At 38.8% G+C, this 21784-nt stretch overlaps 1 protein-coding gene across 2 annotated transcripts in view; it reads left to right on the forward strand.

Moving 5' to 3' along the window:
* Positions 1-3788: 3788 nt before the first annotated feature.
* Positions 3789-21784, forward strand: part of PRKD3 (protein kinase D3) — an 89065-nt gene continuing 71069 nt past the window's right edge. Inside the window, exons 1-2 of one of the 2 annotated variants that reach the window (XM_030311294.2) lie at positions 3789-3917; positions 11002-11961. In XM_030311294.2, coding sequence (XP_030167154.1) covers positions 11674-11961 — 288 coding nt within the window. In that variant the 5' untranslated portion in view covers positions 3789-3917; positions 11002-11673. Of the gene's footprint in view, positions 3918-9767; positions 9945-11001; positions 11962-21784 lie in introns of those variants that run through there. The other variant, XM_030311295.1, reaches the window with a different exon arrangement.

Raw genomic sequence — 21784 nt, forward strand, 5'->3', positions numbered from 1 at the left:
AGCTGTCAGCACAGAGCCCGATGCTGGGCTCAAACTCACAGATCGTGAAATCATGACCTGAGCCAAAGTTGGCTGCTTAACCGACTGAGCCACCCAGGCACCCCAAGGACTGTAAAGTCTTAAGGGGGAGCTAGGAAAAAAGGCATGTAAGCCAAATTAACCTCAACTAGACTTCAGCTGCACACTTCATCATCATTTAAGGAACTATGAGTTTAAAGTCTAGGGTTATATAGTCAGAATTCTTTCTGGAGGTATCTTAGATTGTGAAATTTGAGATATATGATCAGAGTACAAATTATAGTAAAATGTTCATCTCAGTAGAGTCTGATTAACTTTATGAAAAACAAAACCAGGGGGCCTGAGTGGCCCAGTCATTTAAGTGTACGACTTGGGCTTGGGTCATGATCTCCTGGTTCGTGAGTTCAAACCCCACATCAGGCTCTCTGCCTTCAGCACAGAGCCTGCTTCAAATTGTCTGTCTCCCCCTCTCTCTGCCCCACCCCTGTTCTTTCTCTTTCTCTCTCAAAATAAATACGCTTAAATAAATAAATAAATAAATAAATAAATAAATAAAACAAAAACAAAACCAACAAACAAAACCATGTAGTGATTTTATCCTGGACGGGACACCTGAAGCTATTAGTGGAGAAAGTGATGGTTTCTGGTCAACTGAGCACCAGTGCAGTAGGATATTCCCTTGATGAAGTGAAAAGGACTTTACTCCATGGTCACAGGAATTCCTGTGTCATTTAAACTCTTCGCTATTATTTCAAATTTCCCTTCACAGACTCAAGCTTATTAACTTTTCTCCCTCTGTGCTTCCAGGAGGAGCTGTGGCACTCTGAAAAGCTCCACCTCTTAAATGTAATAGCTAACAGTTATTGAGCATTCACTGTGTGAATTCTTAAAAGCGTCTTCCATTTGTTATGTCATTTAGGTCTTGCACAGCTCATGGGATAAGGACCGTTATCATCCAAGTTAACTGAGGCTGAGAAGGAAGCTCACTGATGTTGGCATGCCCATGACCGCACAGCCGTTCAGTGGCAGAATCGTGATGCGTACCTGGGCAGACTACCTCCGATGCTCATTGCATGTGTGGTACACTCAAGGCATCTCTTCATTCTCATGACCCCATGGTGTACATAATTATCTCCCCTCATTTCACAGGTAAGAACACCAATTCTTAGTGAGATTGAGCGGCATGCACCTGTGACATGGCAGGGACTAGGTTGGATTCTGTCTTCTAAGTCCCATCCCAACCCTCTTCTAACTGGCTCTTTAGGGCTGGTGCAGTTTCCAGACTGTGAGTGAGGGAGCCCACTTGTCTAATTCCTTTGCTCTGACCAGTGTTGGTACAAGAGTTAATTTTAATACTGGCTCCTTATCCAGGTCTGTAGCGCTTGTGTTCTCTTTCTCAGTTGACTTTTAAGATATATTATGGCCAGTTTACAGTATTTCAAAAGCAAGGTTTATAGTGAATATTTAATTAAAATGAAATCCAAAGGCACATTTATGCACTATTTTGTCTTTCTTGGAGGAACGTATTTTACAACCACAAAGATAAACAGGAATTACTGGGGATGAGCAAGGTAATTGGTTTTTGATTACAAATTACCTGACTATTAAATTTTAGGGACACCATATGAAATCCTGGGTGGAGTATATGCAGTAGCTTCTCCTTATAGTTACTTGGTTTTTCTAATCCTCCTTTTAGTTGGACAATCCTTTCCGTGATTCTTTGCGTATACACTATGTTTTACATATATTTGTAGACATAAACATGAATATATTTGCAGTTTATTTCTACAAATATATTAGGACATAGTATGTAATCAAACAGTAAATTATATAAAGTTAAATATAAGTGCATATAAAGAAAAGGGAGGTGTTATGTGTAATATACAGAGAAGGTGATATAAAAATGGATGAATGTGACTGGCCTGGAGCTGACGTTCAATAAATGATAAATATTACTCGCCTTTATATCCATGATCTTCTACAAGTTCAGTAGGGAGAAAGACACATTCCTATGAAGGGGGAATCCAGGTAGATCTGATATTTACTCAGTTAAAGAAATTGTAGTTTCTGTCAAGCAAAAAATTGCAGCTACAAAGATAGTCTTATGCTAGAATGCATTGTTGAAAGATTCATCTAAAGTGGAGGAGACAATTTAGTTTTTAAAAAGAGAAGCAGAACAGTGGAAATAAAATGCATTCTCTCTCTCTCTCTCTCTCTCTCACACACACACACACACACACACACACACACACACACACACACACACAAATCCTTAAATCTCTATATAATACCAGGTTGATTCGTTTAGAAAAGTTACTTCTAGGAAGAGTAACTTCTGTCCCTTTAAGGACCACGAGAGAACATGGAAGTCACTAGTGACATGGGAATGGCTGTAAACTGCTCCAATGAGGTCCTGGGAATCTTGCTGAGAGAGAGTATTTGGGGCTGGACTAAAACGTCTGTTGGGAAGTGGAAGGAAGAAAAAGGCAAAGTTAGGTAAGAGCGTTCTTTAAAAAGAATGTAAACTTGAGTGGAGTTACTTTCAATTTTAAAATAAAACAAGAGCAGAAAATAAGACTAAATATAAAATATTAGATCGAATTAGGTAGATACTACTGGATATGGGATATGGGACATTTAGCAGCTTCCAATTCCTCAGAATGTTTCAGAAAGGTCTTTTCTAAAAAATAGCTTCAGAGTACATTAGAATTATACACAAGCTTACTTGTCCCATCTTTAATATATTTTTTTTTAATTCCCATTTCTTAAGTTTAAATACAGGGACATCGATTAAGATTGACAACTTAGTATAAAAAGAAAGGACCCACTTAACTTTCTTTTCTTTCTATTCTCAAAAGCTGCTTGGGAGCGTCGCCTGAGGATGGATGGATTGTTGACAGTAGCCCATCTAGCTTGTTACAAGATATTTTACTTAAGTATTTTTGAGACAAAATCTTGAGACAAGAACTAGGTCGTTTCTGGGACAACTGTCGGCTGCTCAGGGTTTTCTCTCACATTAAAGTTGTAATTTACCACATAGTCTATTTTCCCTCTAGATCCTCATCCCGACACCCACCCCTCCCTCTGCCCCTCCCCAGGCATTGTCACTCTCTTTCCCCTGGGCGTGGAAGCCGAGGTTTGTGATGCTTGACTGCACTTCACTTTGATGGTAGGGGACCCCGTGGAGTTCCATGATGGACAGAGAGGAAACACAAAACACATGGAAAGTAGCCACTTCGATTTACTCTGTTTAGATGGAGGGCTCTTGATGTTTCTGCCTCCGGGGCGGGATGTCCGGGGCCCCGGCGCCAGGCGGCCACCTGGAAGGCAGGCCCGAGGGAGGAAAAGGCGGGGAGCAGGGAGAAGAGCTCTCAGGGGGGTAGCTGCTCTCTGCTGTGGACCTCTTGCAAGCCTCCCGTCCAAGTTGCCACCTCTCGGTTCCTTGCCCCCGTCGCCTCCATCAGAGCGGACGACAAAAGAGCAAGAGGCAATGATGGGTATCAAGCGCCGTGTGTAACTGGTTCAAATACCCAGTGGCGTCCCGCTGCCGCGCGCCCACGGAGACACAGGGATCTCCGAGCGCGCAGGGCCAGCCCGAAAGGACCCAGCGCTCGCGCTGCCCCTGCACCGCGCGCAGGCATAGCGTGACTGACATCCCCGCGCGGAAACTACAGCTCCCGGCAGGCCCCGCGCCGGCCGCGCGCCCCCGCCCCGCACGCCCCCGCCCCCCGCCCCCGGGCCTCAGGACGGGACAGGGAGGAGGGCGGGAGGGAGAGGGAGGAAGGGGCGCCAGCGGCGGGCGGGATCGTGCGAGGCGCGTGAAGCCTCGCTGGCGCCTCGTCCGGTACCCAGACGCTGGCGGCCGTGGAGTTTCTCACGACCGGCGGAGCTCTCCCTCTGTAAGTCGTCGCCTCGGGGAGCGCGGATCAGACACCGAAAAAGTTAGCGCCGCGGCGGCCGCCGCTTTGTTCTCGCGGCCCGTCGGGTGAGGCGGCGGCGGCCCCTCCCCCACCCGCACGCGGCGGCGGCGGGACTCCGGGCCCCGCGCGGGGCTGGGCGGCGACCGCCCGGGGCCGGGCGGGAAGTTGGCGGAGCTCTGGGCGGGAGGCGCGGGCGGGGTTGGGGGGGGGCGCCGCGGCGGGCCGGGGGCGCCGGCGCGGCCGCCAGATGGGGCCAAGTTCCGGCGTGGGCGCGGAGGCCAACTTGGGTCCGCGCTCCGCGGGCGACCACCGCGCGCGCGGCCGCCTCGGGAGCGGTCTGTTTCGGGGTCCCTCCAGCTGGCTTCCGACGCCAGACCCGCGACAGTCAAGCTGCCGAATTTGGGATGAGCCTTTTTTTCTTTTTCATTTCATCACTTGGAGTTGCAGCCGTCTCAGAGCGGGGAGTAAATGGTGCTTAGAGCATGGGAGCCCCCACCCCAGTTTCCTGACTGTGCTTAGTTTTGCAAGTTGCAGCCTTGCTCGGAGTTGTTCTTAACCCCGGGAGGTTTTTCTTGAGATGAAACGCTGAGGAGTGCGACTGTTTCTTTGAGCAGCAACCATAACCGCGTACTACTCGATTGCCTGTTGGATATTTTATTTGAAGTCATCGCAGGCAGAAGCATAGGCCTTGCCGACTGCAGGCACGAATATAAATTCCAGGGACAGGCGTAAAACCTGCAGACTTTTCCATACACAGATTGATGGCTTGGACATAACTGTCTCTTCGACCACACCCATCCCCACAGGAAATAAGATATCGGTGTCATCTTTGATTAGGAAGAATAAGTTCCACCCTGAACTACAATTTTGTACTACCCAGCCTTCATAAGCTGTAGCCGCAAATGAAACAAAAAGTTTTCAAATGCCTTAATCTCTACCCTAGAAAATGCTATATTGTGTTACTCTTACGACTGCTTCTACTTAGTACTTAACGCTGCAGTTCTTTCCTACGTTTTTAGCGACTATGATTTTGCTTAGATCAAGCTTACTTACTTACCAACTTCTCATGCCTCGAAGGCTGGGAATACCTCTGGATTTGCTGCCGAAGACGTCCACATAAAGTACCCCAATCTAGGTCTAGACTAGTTTAATTTTATCAAGGAACCTTTTCTTCCTCCCCTGTTAGGATCTGAATTGAGAGCAAGCATGAAAATTCAGCTAAAAAAGAAGTTACAAGTTTTAGTAAAAGTATTTTAAACACGTCACTTAAAGCCTTCACCTTACGTTTTGCTTTTTAGCAGTTAATATACATGTGGTAGACCTGATCAGATGAGTTTGGAGCATTTGACAAGCCAGTTTACATACAATAATTTGGTGGATAGCATTTCACTTTTTAGGATGATTCACATTCAGGATATCTGGAGTAATTTTTTAAGCATCTCAGATAGTAGTGAGTCTTTTAGATATACAGATTTTATAAGCTTTCAGTGTCATCAGACGACCTCTTTAAAAGAGAAATTTCTCTTGTGGGTTGTTTTTAATTTAACACTGGCATATGCAAAAAAAAAAGGCTTTAATAAATCAAGTTTTGGGACAGTAAATTTAAAAAATTAGAATTGAAAAAACCTCATAGAGAAAAAACGAAATGATCATTTAAATGCACTTTTAAGGGACATTTTCTCATTTAAAAAAAGACATTTTAAAGGTGATGAAAATATTACCATATTGAAGTGAATTGCTCATTTTTAAAAGAAATTACTCTTATAGGCCTGGATATATGAGGAAATTATTTGCTAGTACAGATTTTAACTTGATTTAATAATCATTCTTATGGTTCACAATTTTCTGTTAGTACTTTGAGTCTCTGATTATGTAATTTAAATTGAACTTGTATGTGCCCTCTTTGGAGCAGTTGTCCTGTTCGTCAAAAAATTTGAGATGATACACTTAGGAAATGTTTTTGTTTTAATTTCATTGCAGAAAAGTTTTCTCCACTTGTGTGGTTAGTTTACAGTGACATTGTGTGAGAAATTGCTCATTGGCTGTTAGCCAGTCAGATTTCTCAGATACCACTGGGGCGAAGAGAGGTGATGAAGGTCCATCAAGCCCAGCATAGATTCCTACAGCATTGCCAGATTGGCAGTCTGTAATCTTATTACCGGATAAACTTTTCAGTGGCTGAGCAGAGAGCAGACATAGTATGCTCTCTGTCCTCTCTCTGAGAGTAGAAGGACTGAGATTCAAATGTCACTGATCCAGATCAACAGAATTTTAGCAGCAACAATTTAGTTGAATGCTGATCTCTTAGGAAAAGTATTATATTAACCTAAGGTAATAGTTTTTGAAATTGTATTTGCCGCAAACTGTGATTTTAAAAAACCAAAAAGTTATTTGACTTTAATGCGATGTACAGTATAAAAGCAACACTAGGATTATTAAGCCAGATCAAGCCTGTTATCAAGGCAAAATGACCTCAGGACACTGGTCAGTATTGCACTGAAAAAGGGCACATGCTTTTTTATGTGCTAAAAGAATACATCTACATATTAACAGGAGGGGAAAAAAAATAGCATTCCTAGCACACAAAACTAAATTGAACAAGGACAACCCATTACTAGTAGGAGTCATGGTAAATAATTACGCTGTTCTGAATAAGAAAAGCATTTTACCTCTTTACTTTAGCCCTGATTACAAAAAGGACACTGGCTACACTAAATAATGAGCTTCCTTTTGAAGTACTGTATGTAAGAATTGGATTTGTTTTGTCTTCCTGGAATCCTCCCTTCTCTGCTTCCCTGACTCCTACTTATCCTTTAGGTCTTAGCTTAAGCACTACTTCCTTAAAGTCACCTTGCCTGAGACCCCAGTTAAAATTAGGTCCTTTTGGTATACTCGGTCATTTCACTTTTCATAATTTGTAGTTCCCTTGCTGTTTATGTGAATGGTGTTTGTTTAATGTGTGTGCCCCACATCACACTGTAAGCTCCAGAAGGAACAGTAGCCATATCTGTATCGGTTACTGCTATATAAGCACAGCGACTGTAGTAACAGTCTGGCAAATAATAGGCACTCAGTAAATATTTGTTGAATGAAAATGCTGTTGTTAGAGCTTGTAATTAGAGGCTTTGCCAAGATATGAGATATGTGCATGCAGGGGGGAGGTAAGGGAGTGGGAGAGAAAGGTAGATCAACTTGTGATGTTACTACGAAGTCATAGGCTTTGTTTTACCTTGTCTGTAGTAATATGGCAGGTTGGGCTGACGATTCCTTTCATAGTTCATCTTTTGATTCCATTCCGCAGTGGTGGTGGATCCTGTAAGCTCATTTGAATGGGATATGTGACAAATTAACTCCCCCCAAAGAATATTTGAGATGTTCCAAGTAAACGTATTAGAAATGCTTGCCAATCCATAGCTGTTAGAAATAAAGATATCTAATTGATACATAGCTTATAAATTAGTAATTGTCTTTTGTCTCTGTTTTCTAATTGAAACATAAAGACAAAGTAAATTACAGTTCTTGGATTTTTTTGATGTTTAGTGTTAATATTTTGAATCTTACGTCTTGCATCTTACAGAGAAAATCAGGGTTCCATAAAATAAAAGGAGAGAGAAGACAGTTGGGATGAATGGGCAGAAGCTTAAAGACAGCTCACTTAGTTTCTTCTATTTGTTTTCATGCTGAAGCTGTAAAAAATATTTTTATACAAAACTATAACATTTATATAGTTTATTAAGTTATCAATAGTTCTGATAAATTGGTTGATTGTATTACTAGACAGTTATAATAAAATGGAAATTTAGTGGGAAGACATCCATTGAAAATAAATTATTATTGAACACAGCAGTATCTTGTATTTTGAAGTATTTGACCTGAATACAGTATTATTCGTAGATATTTTGCTACCTTTTTCATGACAGTTGTTCAGCTTTTGAAACTACTTGTAAGTGACTGACTACTTCAGGAGAAAACCTGGTGGGTAGTTAGGCTGTTGGAGGTGGAATGCAACAGAAAGGAACACGGGCTTTGGAGCCTGGCAAACTTTTGTTTGAATCCCAGTTCCATCTCACATTAGCTGTGTAGTTGTGAGCAAGCAACTATAAACTTTGGTTCCTTTTCAGTAAAACAGAGTGGAACAAATCTAGAGTGGTCTTGAGAATGTAATGAAGTATCATATATCAATTGCAGCGGTTAGCATAAAGTAGGACCTTCCTTCTTAATTTCCTCATGGAATCACTGTAAAAATCGTTAAAACTTAACTGAGCACTGAACTGTAAGCCGGGTACTGTTGAAAGTACTTTACATGCAGTAGCTCCGTGCTCTTGACCTCCTGTGAGGTAAGCAAGTAGTGCGGTTATCTTCATTTTACTTCTCTGCAGTGATACTGAATAAAGCCGATTATTCTCTTAACACCTTTTCAAATGTTTGAACACCATTATTCTGTTTGGCTTTGTTAAGCATGTATTTGTCACATGACATTGTTTTCACCTTTATCTAGATGCATGCTGTTACTACTATTTTTTAATCAATATGGCTCTTAAAAATGTGGACTGTAGAAATGAATACGGGGTGAGGTAGGCTGACTGGCAACAGAGTTTTACAGGTTGGTGCTGATGTGTTCTCAGTGTCCTGGGGGGTTAGATTTGCATTAGTTCTTTTAGTTACAGATTAGCAGCTCTCGTTAAACTCTTAGGTGGCTAACTCCCCTTCTGAATACCTTCTAAATCAGCACTTCTCCATTTCTTCTCCATTAACTTTTTGAAACCAAATGTAAAGCTTTACACTCACTGTTGTTACATTTCACTTTAATTTTAGCACTTTAATTTTAGTTTATTTCTCCCGGATCGTACACTCTGAGGATTTTATAAGCATGTTTTCTGTGTCTTTATGTTATGAATAATCAAAAACAATATAGGGCTGAGGACAGAGTTCTGAGGCACTCCCCTAAAGACTTCTTTCATCCAGGCTGATCTAGAGTAGTGAATTTACCCAGCTACACTAACATCCAACTCACACTCAAACAACATATTTGCAAAAATAGTGTGAAAAACCATCTTGAATACTGTTTTGGCCAGAATACACTTTTTTTCTCCCTGGCTTTGCTAATTGTATGATCTTGGGCAAGTACTTTAATTTCTAAGCGTGTTTTTTTCAACTATACAATGGGTTGTTGCAGAGGATTAAATGAGGTAATCCATATAAAGTGGTTAGACAGTGTCTGGCAGATAGTTGGAGCTCAATGACTATAAGTTATTATTTTTTTCCCTTGCATCTGAGAAGTCTAGTAATCCTTCTTTTCCAAGATGTAAATGCAGTTGATTTGGCATTATTTGTTCTGTTTTAATTCATGCTGACATCTAGTGATTATTATATTCTTTTCTAAATATTCAGAAACCATTTCCTTTCATAATCTATTCTCAGATTTGACTAAAAATTAAGTTTATATGTCTGTGATTTCTGAAATCTACTTCCCTACTCCTCCAGCTCCAAAATTCGAAGCAACCCTGACCCATCTCCAGGCCCTGATTATTTTTTTCTGAGCTCTTTCTCTAAGATTTTAGGAGTCAGCTTTGTGATTACACTTGCTAATTGCTTTTGCAGTGTGGAATGAATTGCATCTGGAACCCAAGACTTACTACATAAAGTTGTTTTAGTCTCCCTCATTCACCAGGCTGGGGTTTCGGTTCTCATTGCCCTTCTACAACTTTAGTTTAAAAACTGAGAGAAGATCAGCAAAATACAAGTTGAGCAATTCTGCCTTCTGTACGTGCTCAACCTTAACAACATCCTCTCTGAGCAGTGATTCTCTCAGTTCCTTGTTCTCTTTGAAAAATAGTATGTTATTTTATGGAGATAGCACTTAGTAAGAAAGTATGAAACTTGGGTCCTGATTCCCACTCTGCCTCTTAATTACCTGCGTGATGCTGGGCACGTTGCTTTATCTGCTTGTGCTTCTATTTTCTCATCTGCAAAAGTCATATTTGTCTCCAAAGAGGTGTGCACGAGGTAAAGTATGTAAAGCATTTATGAGATGTTAAGTGCTGTACTGTATAAGGTGGGTTAATATTTATTTGAATGTAGCTATAAAAGCTTTTGTTATCTTTAAGTAATTTTTTCTAAGCCTTAGTTTTCCCTGAGCTTTCTAATTCCTGATACTACATCTGTATGTTTTTGCTGTTCTGTTGTGTTCATCCTGATTTATTTAGCCCCATTAACTACTCTCCGGATAGTCATTCTGCAACCACATTGGATGCTTCACTCTTTTTCATCATTGGAATTGTTTACGGTTATATATGGAAAATTTAGAAAGATCTCTTGTGAGCCATTTCACTTAGGCCATGGGGGTCATGCCTTTTGTTTTGTTTTTGAAATGTCCTATTGTAAACTGTGATACATATATAACTGAGTCTAGTGCTGTCTCTCTTTTTACTTATAGAAACCCTTTACGATAAGGTCACTTTCTCCTATGTTCCTGTCTTAAGTATGTTGTTCACATTATAACTGTGCATAGTATGTCCCCTCTGCTTTCTTGGCCTTACGGAAGAAATCTGTCAAAAAGCAAGTCAGCAATCATATTTTGGTAGAATTAGACTTTTAATATAAAAAAGAATACTCTTAACATGTCTTTATTAGGACAGTGTTCTACTTCTTCGGTATGGCTGAGTGGTACGTGCTTTATTTCTATGACCATATCAGTTTTAACCTTCTTTTAGTCCCTTCTGTTTTTCTCTGTTTTTGTCTTAACTCAGTTGTGTATTGTGGAATAAAAGTGTTTGATCTTCAGATTTTGGGTGTTAGTGAGGGGTGCCATGGGCTTGGTGGTGGTGGTGGTAGTGGTGAGCAGAAGGCTCTCCCTAAAATTATATCTACAGTAAAAAAAAAAAAAAAAAAAAAAGACTCTGATAACTAGACCTCCAGAACGACTACCCGTTAGGATTTATTGGTGAATTGTAAACATGCAACCAAAACTTCTCATTTAAAAAAATTAAAGGGATTCTTGGCATTCTGAAAATAATGTCAAATGAGTATAAAATATTAAGAGTGTTTTTAAAATTCCTTCCAGGCTGACTACATTTCAGAAAACATCAACTCTTCTCAGCAGACCAATTCTTCAAGTGAAATATACCTGTACTGTTTTAAAAAAACTTTGTGCTTCATCATGGAAAAATTTACCCCCCCAAAAATGAAAATGAAGACATTTGAGAAGGTGATTTAAGGTGTGGATATTTGAGAAAGTATCCCATCAAATCATTGAACCTAAGGATAAGGATTAAATAGATTAATCCTAAACACTTCTCTTTTAAACCAGGAGGATTTCATCTTAACAGAAAAACAACTTTTATTCAATATGTATTTTCTGAAATTAAAAGAAAGAGACAAAAGTAGACTTAAAAGAAAATAGATGAAGATGGTTAGTAAATAAGCAGTGTCAACTCTTTTCTGATGAGGATAATTCAGTGATGTTAAATCCTTTCCAAATCCCTGGTTGTGGTCCTGAAGACAAGACTGTTTTTTGATGGGACATCTGATACTAGGGGAAGTGGGACCTTCTGTGTATTCAGCTCACAGTTGTAGAAGATGCAGTCATTGGCATGAGTGGCTTAAAAGAGGAAATACAGCAGTTTTCAATTAAATCCAAAAGTACAGTTATTTTTTTACTCCTGTGATTGTAAAAGCCTCTTCATAACCACTGAAAAAGAATTGACAACTATTTTAAAAGATTAAAGAAAGGCAGATGTCTGCAAACAATTCCCCTCCATCAGCCCAGAAGTCTGTATTACCTGCACCTCTTCCTGCTGTGCTTCCCACTCCTTCTCCATGTTCAAGTCCTAAAACAGGACTCTCTGCCCGGCTCTCTAATGGAAGCTTCAGTGCACCATCACTCACCAACTCCAGAGGCTCAGAGCATACAATTTCATTTCTGCTGCAAATTGGCCTTACACGGGAGAGTGTTACCATTGAAGCCCAGGAACTATCTTTATCTGCTGTCAAGGATCTTGTGTGCTCCATTGTTTATCAAAAGGTACTGTGCATACTATTTATGTCCATACTTTTTCTAATTAACGTTGTTCTTAATGCTTTTCTATAAATTATACATGCAACAATGAGTTAACACGTGAGTCAATTGATTATGTCCTAATTTTGATCATTTAGGGAAAAGTGCTAATAGGCTAGAAGCCTAAGGTCTGAAATTTCAGGTCCTAACAACTGGAGCCTATATCCTAACTTTAAAATACTGCCTATTCAATTTTCCTTTTTAAGAGCATGAAAATCCGTATAAAATCAAGAGGACTTAAGAAATCTCCTTTGTTTTTAGAGAAAACAGGAGTTAGAGGGTGCAAGCCATCCAGATGGTTTCCCTAAAGGATAAGACCCAGCTGTGGCTGAGTCCCAGGTGCATACGTGTTCTTCCTAGGTGCGCTGTTTTCCGCCCTCTTTTTTATACTCTCTTCTTTCCCTTTTGGTCTTAATTTCACCTAAACTGCCATCTGATATGAGAAGACCACTCTCTCTTGCTTAAAAAATGGGTAAATGAGTTTTGAATATATGACAATACATAAAAATTTGAAATTGAGGGTAGTTTTTGTTTCCTCTCTACCTGTCTCCTGTCCTGTACTATACCATTTTTGTTTTTGAGAGAGAGGGAGAGCGCGCGCGCAAGCAAGCATGAGAGTGCTAATGGGAGAAGAGGCGGAAGCAGAGGGAGAAGGAGAGAGAGAACCTCAAGCAGGCTCCATGCCCAGATCCAAGCCTGACACAGGGCTGGATCTCACAAGTGTGAGATAGTGATCTCAGCTGAAACCAAGAGTCAGACGCTTAACCAACTGAGCCACCCAGGCACCCCTATACTATACTATTTTTTAAGGAACCTTAGCTAAATGTCTTTAATAATCTTGATTTGGTGGATAAGCAGGGATGTTCTCTATTTTATCATGAAACTGTATATTTACATAGTGTGAATTGGGTACATTTTATTTTTGATGGACTGAGCATATGGTTCAAACAAATTAGTATATTTTTTATTTTAAAAATCATTGCACAAGATTAATATATTTGGATTCATGCTCTTTATCTTCCTGTTTTTGTTTTAATTTCTTTAAAAATTAAAAAAAAATTTTAATGTTTATTTTTGAGAGAGACAAAGCACAAATGGGGGAGGAGCAGAGAGAGAGAGAGAGAGCAAGCCGGACATGGGCTCGAACTCACGAACCATGAGATCATGACCTGAGCTGAAGTCGGATGCTTAACTGACTGAGCCACCAGGGTGCCCCCCAAAGTATTTTTTTAATGTTTATTTATTTTGAGAGAGAGAGAGAGAGAGAGAGAGAGAGAGAGAGAGAGACACCAAGCATGAGTGGGGGAGGGGCAGACAGAGAGGGAGACACAGAATGTGAAGCAGACTCCAGGCTCTGAGCTGTCAGCACAGAGCCTGATGCGGGGCTCAAACCCACAAACCTGAGCCAAGATCATGACCTGAGCTGAAGTTGGACGCTCAACCAATGGAGCCACCCAGGCGCCTGCCCCTGTTTTTCTTTTAATTTCTTATCTTTGTTTGTTATTATCTTCTGATGTAGATGCATTTAATAGTCTAAAACATGTGATGCGGTTTGTAAAAATAATCTGTGCCTGTGTGTCAACAATAACTTGTCTGTTGAAATGTGGCCTAAAGATTCACTTTCCTTTTGTAGATCTGTAGAGCCATCTGCGTGCCTTTAAGTATTTTTGCTTTTATTTTCCCTTTCATTAAATGTTACAGAGGTTTTTCACAAATATTTTTGCGACAAGGTTTTTAATTTAAAGGTAAGCTTTTAACTTAACTATAGTTTGTAACTTTAATGTTTCCTTTTTATTTGAGTGCATAGAAATTCTAAAAAATGTTTGTTTATTTTGTGAGAGAGTGTGCCAACGGGGGGGGGGGGGGCGGGAGAGAGAGAGAGAGAGAGAGAGAGAAAGAAAGAAAGAAAGAAAGAAAGAAAGAAAGAAAAAAAGAAAGAGAACCCCACACAGGCTCCACACTCAGTGCAGAGTCCGACACAGGGCTCCATCACACAACCCTGGGGTCATGACCCAAGTCGAAATTAAGAGTTGCACGCTTAACCAGCTGAGCCACCCAGGCACCCCAAACCTATAGAAATTTATAACCGGGGCGCCTGGGTGGCGCAGTCGGTTAAGCGTCCGACTTCAGCCAGGTCACGATCTCGCGGTCCGGGAGTTCGAGCCCCGCGTCAGGCTCTGGGCTGATGGCTCGGAGCCTGGAGCCTGTTTCCGATTCTGTGTCTCCCTCTCTCTCTGCCCCTCCCCCGTTCATGCTCTGTCTCTCTCTGTCCCAAAAATAAATAAACGTTGAAAAAAAAAAATTAAAAAAAAAAATAATAATAAAAAAAAAAAAAAGAAATTTATAACCAATGTTTTGGCAGAGTCTGTATTTATTGTTTTCAATCTTCTAAAATTTCACTTTGTTCTTACATTTATACAGAGGCATGCTGATTTCCTACAGGATTATTTTAGAATTCATGTTACTTCTTCTTTAATATAGATGTGAGAAGTGGGTCAGATGGGTTAAACTCTTAGAAAACTTGATTAAAAATCATAATCCATGAAAAATTACAGTGATACCAAGGAAGTAAACAGGATAGAGCCGAAGGAAAAAAAAGATAACTTAGGGTGAACTTTATATAGAATTATTGATTCTAGAAATATCATAGTGAACTGAATTTGAATCAATATTATAGTGATATGGGGATGTATCTGGCAAAAATATGTAGCATATATAGGGCATAAATATACTACACATTTCTAAGAGTTTTGAGCTTGAAACTAGGTCAGCTGTATTGCTTATTTACTGTTTAACTTTGCACAAGTGATTTGACTTCTTTGGATTACAATTTCCAAATCTATCAATGACTGAGTTGGGATGATTTCTAGTGTGTAATTACAGTGGTGAGATTATGAAATATTTAATCAAAATTGGGTCTTCACTGCTAGAGACAGTTAAAGGAAAAAGGAGTTTCAAGGGATGACCTACTCCAGATCCTAACCAGAGAAAAATCTTAAGGCAACCAGCTCAGATTCTGAGATTTTATAGAGACATTTCATGGATCCCTAACTCATTTGGAGGATGGAAAAATCATGTCAGAAGTTCTTTTGTTTTTTCCTTCCCTCTTGGGTACTTGCTCATTAGTCATCCATTTTCATTACCTACATCTCTACAGCTCCAGGTTAGCTGCCAGGGCTCTGAGGGTCACATACCTGCTTTTCTTATATCTATTCTAGGAAATGCATTTACCTGAACCTTTTAAAAGATGGGGTACTGGTTAAATTTTAGGTTGGGAAGATTAACCATATATCCCTTCTCTCAAAAAGCTTACAGTCTACTGAAGGAAACAGTAAAACATGAAAAGTAGAAAGTGAGGTTAAGGTAGAGAGTGCTCTTCTCAGGTTAATGAAGGATGTGGAAGACTTCATACAGAAAGTAGCATTTTATTTGACATTTAAAGAATGAGCAAGATTTCAATAATATAGGGGGTGAGGAATACATTCCAGGTAAAAGAATTAAGATGATTGAAGATACAGAAGGGGACAAGAGGAAGATTATAATAATATTTATTGAGTGCCTATTCTATGTTGGGAGCTTTACACACATTTTCTAGTTAATCCTCACAATAGTTTGTGGTGCATCTCAAATTTTAATGTATATGCCAGTTGTCTAGTGATTCTTCTAAAATGTAAGTTTTGAATCAGTAGGTTTGGGGTGGGTCTAAGCATTTGTAATATGGTCTTAGGGGAGGTTGATGCTCCTTCTCCAAGGACCTCACTGAGTGGGAAGAGTGTGGGTGATATAATTGCTGTTGAATAAAGGAGGAACTGAATTTCAGAGACATTTAATTACTTGCTGAAAGTTGGAATTCAAACACAGGTCTTTTTTAAACTCCAAAACCTGTATACTCTTTTCAGTGCACCGCAGTGCCTTCTTCATGCAAAGGAAATTTTTGCACTTGATTCCTGTAAGAGCAGAGATTTAACTAAGGTCTGCGTGCAGCAAAGCAACATGATCAGATTTGTGTTTGGGAAAGCTTAAATGTGTAACTCAGTGTGACATAAAATAAGGAGATCAGGCAAGAAGCCACTGTAATGAATATCTGAACTGAGATGGTTGGGAAGTGAATATATTTGAAGAGTGTTGGGCAAGTAGTGTTGGTAAAACTTGACAGCCTATTGAAGAAGACGGGAGCGCGGGTGGCTGGATGGGTGGTGATGCTGGTAACCAAGATAGAAAATTCTGAAAGAAAAGCAAGGTTTTTCTGAGGGGAGAGAATAGGACTGATTTTTATCAAACTTTAATAAGATAGAGTTCCTGTGTTCTAGAAATTTTTAAGGATTTGGGCCCTAGTGTTCTGCTGTGACTCTTGAAATGGAATCATTATTCCTTGAGAAGAACCTTCCCAACTTTCTTTCTGTAGAGAAACCAACAAGGCGGAAAAGTGATGAAAAGAGCTCTTACTTTGAAGGACCAGAGGAAAGGCCTCTAAAAGTTAGTGAAGTAAGCCTGGAGGGCAGTCCTCCTTTTGAATTAGTAGAGGAGGACTGCCTGAGATATGATTTCATGTTAACGATATTTTAGATTTTTTTAAATAATATTTTTAATCTAGTCATAATACCAAATGTGTATTCCATCTATTTTACATTTTTGCCATCCAGTGTTAACAATATATTAGTAATAATTGACCTCAGATATAAGGAATAGGAATTTGACCTCAGGTACAAGAATGGAGTTTATTAATTTGTAAGGCTTTTTAAAGTACCCCTGCAGTGATCCAAAGTGTAGTTTGTGGGATTCTATAAAAGTTTTTGCAGCTATTAAAAAAGGAAACATTTTGTGTGGACATGGTTGGGGGAGGGAGAGATCTGCAAAGTATATAGGACATATAGATAACATAATAAGTGTAGAACAGGGCATGCTGTGCTATCATTTTGTACTACACACACTTATACATATGTACATGTATATATGATCGCTGCATTGCTTTTTGATTACCTTGGAAGGAGAGAGAGATTTCTTCCAGGAGGGGACTGGTGACTGGGAAACAAGAGTGAAAGGGAGATTTACTTTTCATTGTATACCCTTGTGTACCTTTTAGATTTTGTGTCTTCTGCATGTATTCCATATTCAGAAATAATATTTCAATATTTTTTTCAAATAACAGCACAGTGATCTAAACGGAATGACCATTACATTTTTAAATTAATTTATTGGCTAAGATTGGATTTTATATTGCTTTATTTTCTAGTACCTCTCAGGCATTAAATAGAAGTATGCCATATATGTAGTTTTTTTTCCCTTTAATAGCTATTTTAATAAGGTGTTTACTTTTTTAAAAATCAGACGTAATATATATAATTTACCTGTAATAAAATCCATTGATGGAGTTTTAACAATTGTAGGAAGTTTGTGCAACTATCACCCATTCAAGATATAGAGCATCTTCATTACCCCCTAAGTTCCTTCTTGCACTTTTGCAGTCTCCTTTCCTTGTCCTGGTCCTGGGCTACCACTGCACTACACTCTGTTACTATAGTTTGACTTTTTCTAGATTTTCATATAAATGAAGTCATATAGTGTGTAGTCTATTGTTCTGCTGTCTTTCACATACCTCAGTGTTCTTTGTTTTTAATTCATCCATGCTGTTACGTCGGTAGTTCTTTTTTGTTGCTGAGTACTGTTCCATTGTGTGCATATACCATAATTTGTTTATTCATCAGTTGATTGATACTAGAGTTGTTTCCAATTTGGGGGAATTTTGAATAAAGTTGCTATTAACATTCTCATACAAATTTTGATTGTAGATATGTGTTTTCATTTCCTTGGGGTAAATATGCGGGTGTATAATGGCCATATCCTTGCCAGCACTTGGTATTTCCAGTCTTTTTAATTTAACCATTCTGGTTGATGTGTAATGATATCTCCTTGTGACTTTGATTTGCATTTCCCTAATGACTAACGAGATTGGTTATCTGTGCATGGGTTTATTCACTTATTTTCTTTGGTTAAATTCCACACAGATTGTTTATGTTATTGAAGTATAAAAGTTTTTTAACATCTTAGATACAAGTTCTTATCAGATATGAAATGCACATACTTTCTTCCAGTCTGTGGCAGCTTTTCATTTTTTTCTCTCTCTCTTTTTAATCTAAGTAATAGTGTAAATAATCATCATTTTAAAGGCTTCAGTTATATTGATGCATAGTAGTTTACAACCAGTTTCTTATTTTAGTCGTTTATGTTGCTTCTCATTTTTTCCAGTTTTATGGAGATATAATTGATATATTTGTATTAGTTTTTAAAAAATGTTTATTTATTTATTTTGAGAGAGAGAATGTGAGCATGAGCAGGGGAGGAACGGGGAGAGAGAGAGAGAGAGAGAGAGACAGACAGACAGACAGACAGACACAGTCCTAAGCAAGCTATGCACTGTCATTGCTGAGCCCAAGATGGGGCTCAGTCTCATGAACCATGAGATCATGACCTGAGCTGCAATCAAGAGTTGGACGCTTAACCTACCAAGCCACCCAGGCATCCCTAAATTTGGATTAGTTTAAGGTATACAACATAATGGTTTGATATATGTATATTTTGCAAAATGATGACCACAATAAACTTAGATAACATACATCACCTTACATAGTTAATTTTTTTTCTTGTGATGAGAATTTCTAAGGTCTGTTCTCTTAGCAGTTTTTAGGTATACAATAAAGAATGGTTAACTATAGGGGCGCCTGGGTGGCTCAGTCGATTGAGTGTCCAACTTCAGCTCAGGTCACGATCTTATGATCCATGAGTTCGAGCCCCACGTCAGGCTCTGTGCTGACAGCTTGGAGCCTGGAGCCTGCTTCGGATTCTGTGTCTCTTCTGCACCTCCCCTGCTCACACTCTGTCTCCCTCTTAAAAATAAATAACCATTCTTTTTTTTTTTTAATTAAAAAAAAAAATGTTTAGCTATAGTCACCGTGCTGTACATTACATTGCCAGAACTTATTTATCTTATAACTGGAAGTTTGTACCCTTTGACCACCTTCACTCATTTTCCCCACCTCCTGTCCTCTACCTCTGGTAACCACCAATCTGCTCTGTGTTTCTGTGAGTTAAGTTATATGAGACTCCGTATAGGTGAGATCACATGGTAGTTGTCTTTCTCTGCTTGACTTATTTCATTTAGCATAAAGCCCTCAAGGTCCATCCATGCTGTGGCAAATGGTAGGATTTCCTTATTTTATGGCTGACTAATATTCCATTGTATATATACCACAACTTCTTTATTCATTCATCCATGGATGGACATTTAGGTTGTTTCCATGTCTTAGCTATTATAATGATGCATTGACATAGAGTGCAGATTATTAAAGGTAGTGTTTTAATTTTCTTCAGATATATGCCCAGAAATGGAGTTGGTGTGTCATATGGTAGTTCTATTTTTAATTTTTCAAGGAATGTCCATACTGTTTTCCATAGTGGCTGCACAAATTTAGATTCCCACCAGCAGTGCACAGGGGTTCCCTTTTCTCCACATTCTCACCAACACTTGTTATCTCTTGTTGATGATAGCCATAAAGTGATATCTCCTTGTGGTTTGAATTTGCATTTTCCTGATGGTTAGTGATAATGAGGACCTTTTCATGTACCTGTTGGCCACTTGTATGTCTTCTTTGGGAGAATGTCTATTCAGTTCTTCTGACCATTTTTAAATTGGGTTGTTTGTTCTTGTTGTTTTGCCATTGAGTTATGTGAGTTCTTTATATATTTTGGGTGTTAAACCCTTATCAGATATATGATTTGCAAATACTTTTTCCCCCTTCTGTAGGTTGCCTTTTCATTTTGTCAATGGTTTCCTTTGCTGAGAAGAAGGTTTTTAATTTGATGTAGCCCTTGTTTATTTTTGCTTTGGTTGCCTTTGCTTTTGGTGTCAAATCTAAAAATCATTGCCAAGAATGATGTCAAGGAGCTTATCCCCAATTTTTTCTTCTAGGAGTTTTATGGTTTCAGGTCCATTTTGAGTTGATTTTTGTGTATGGTGTAAAGTAGGGGTTCAGTTTCATTCTTTTGCATGTGTCTGTCCCAGTTCTACCAGCACTATTTGTTTAATTATTTAGATCGCGCAAGTGTGGAAGGGGGCAGAGGGAGAGAAAGAGAATTTTAAGCAGGCTCCATGGTGGTCTAACATGATCTGTCCTAGAGAATGTTCCATGTTTGCTTGAGAAGAGTATGTATTCTGCTGCTTTTAGATGGAATGTTCTGTAAATGCCTGTTAAGTGTCTGATCTAATGTGTAGTTTAACTCCAGTGTTCCCTTTTGATTTTCTGTCTGGATGATCTGTCCATTGTTGAAAGTAGGGTATTAAAGTCCTGGTTATTATTGCATAGCTGTCTATTTCTTCTTTTGGGTCTATTAATATTAACTTTATAGATTTTATGTATTTAGGTGCCTCTATGTTTGGTGCATAAATATTTACAAATATTATATCCACTTGAAGGATTGACTGCTTTATCATTGTATAATGATCGTTGTCTCTTTACAGTCTTTGGCTTAAAGTCTATTTTGTCTGATCTAAATTAGTTTGTATACCTTTCATTATAATACACTATATATACTCTTTTCATTCTCTTAACAGTAGCATCTGGAGAGCCAAAATTTCTAATTTTGATGAAGTACAATTAATTTTTTCCTTTGTAGATAGTGTTTTTGTTTCACATCTAACACGTATTTGCCTAAATGAAGATAACAGATTTTTTTGGTCCCATGTTTTCTTCGGGAAGTTTCATAGTTTTAGCTTTTCCTTTATGTTTATGATATGTATGTTAGTTCTTGGGGCTACCACAGCTTCATGACTTAACAGAAATTTTTCTGACAGTTCTTGAGGCTGGCTGTCTATAATTAAGGTATCAGTAGGGTTTGTTCCTTCTGAGGGCTACAAGAATCTGTTTCATGCCTCTCTTTCAGCTTCTAACGGTCTCAGGCATTCTTTGGTTTGTAGATGGTATTCTCGTGTCTTCATATTGTCTTCCTTCTATAAATATTTGTGTTTATAAATGTCACCTTTTTATAAGGACACAGTCATATGGGATTAGGGCTCAGCTTAATGACCTCATCCTAACTTGATCATCTGTGTATAAAAACCCTATTTCCAAAGATTACATTCCCAGGTACTGGGGGTTAGGACTTTGCATCTTTTGGAGGAACACTGTTTAACTCATTACAATACATTTCAAAACAAAAATTTGTATATGGTGTGAAATAAAGGTTGAGCTTCATTTCTTTGCATCAGACATCAAATTTTTCCAGGACCATTTGTTGAAAAGACTTCTTCCCTCATTGAATTACTTTAGTACCTTTATCGTAAATCAGTTGACCACATATGTTTTGGTCTATTTCTGAACATTGTTTTGCTTTATTGACCTACATGTGTACCCTTAAACTAATTTCACATTGTCTTGAATTCAGTTTTATAAAGACATGAAATCAGGTGCATTAAGTCCTCCAACTTTGTTCTTCTTTTTCAAAATGATTTTTACCAATCTGTATCCTTTGCATTTCCATTGTAATAAAATCAGTTTGACAATTTCTACCAAAAATGTCTATTGAAATTATGTACATCATTTGTTGTCTGTGTTTCATATTTTTGATACAATTATAAATGGGGTTCTAAAAAATCTGTCTGATTTTTCATTTTATTATATAGAAACACTACGATTTTTGTACAATGTTATTGTGTCCTGCAACCTTGCTAAACTCATTTATCACTTTTAGTAACTTTAAAAAATTCTGTACAGTTCTGTACATAGATGATCTGGTC

Source organism: Lynx canadensis, chromosome A3 (genome assembly GCF_007474595.2).
Source record: "Lynx canadensis isolate LIC74 chromosome A3, mLynCan4.pri.v2, whole genome shotgun sequence".
Taxonomy (NCBI): domain Eukaryota; kingdom Metazoa; phylum Chordata; class Mammalia; order Carnivora; family Felidae; genus Lynx; species Lynx canadensis.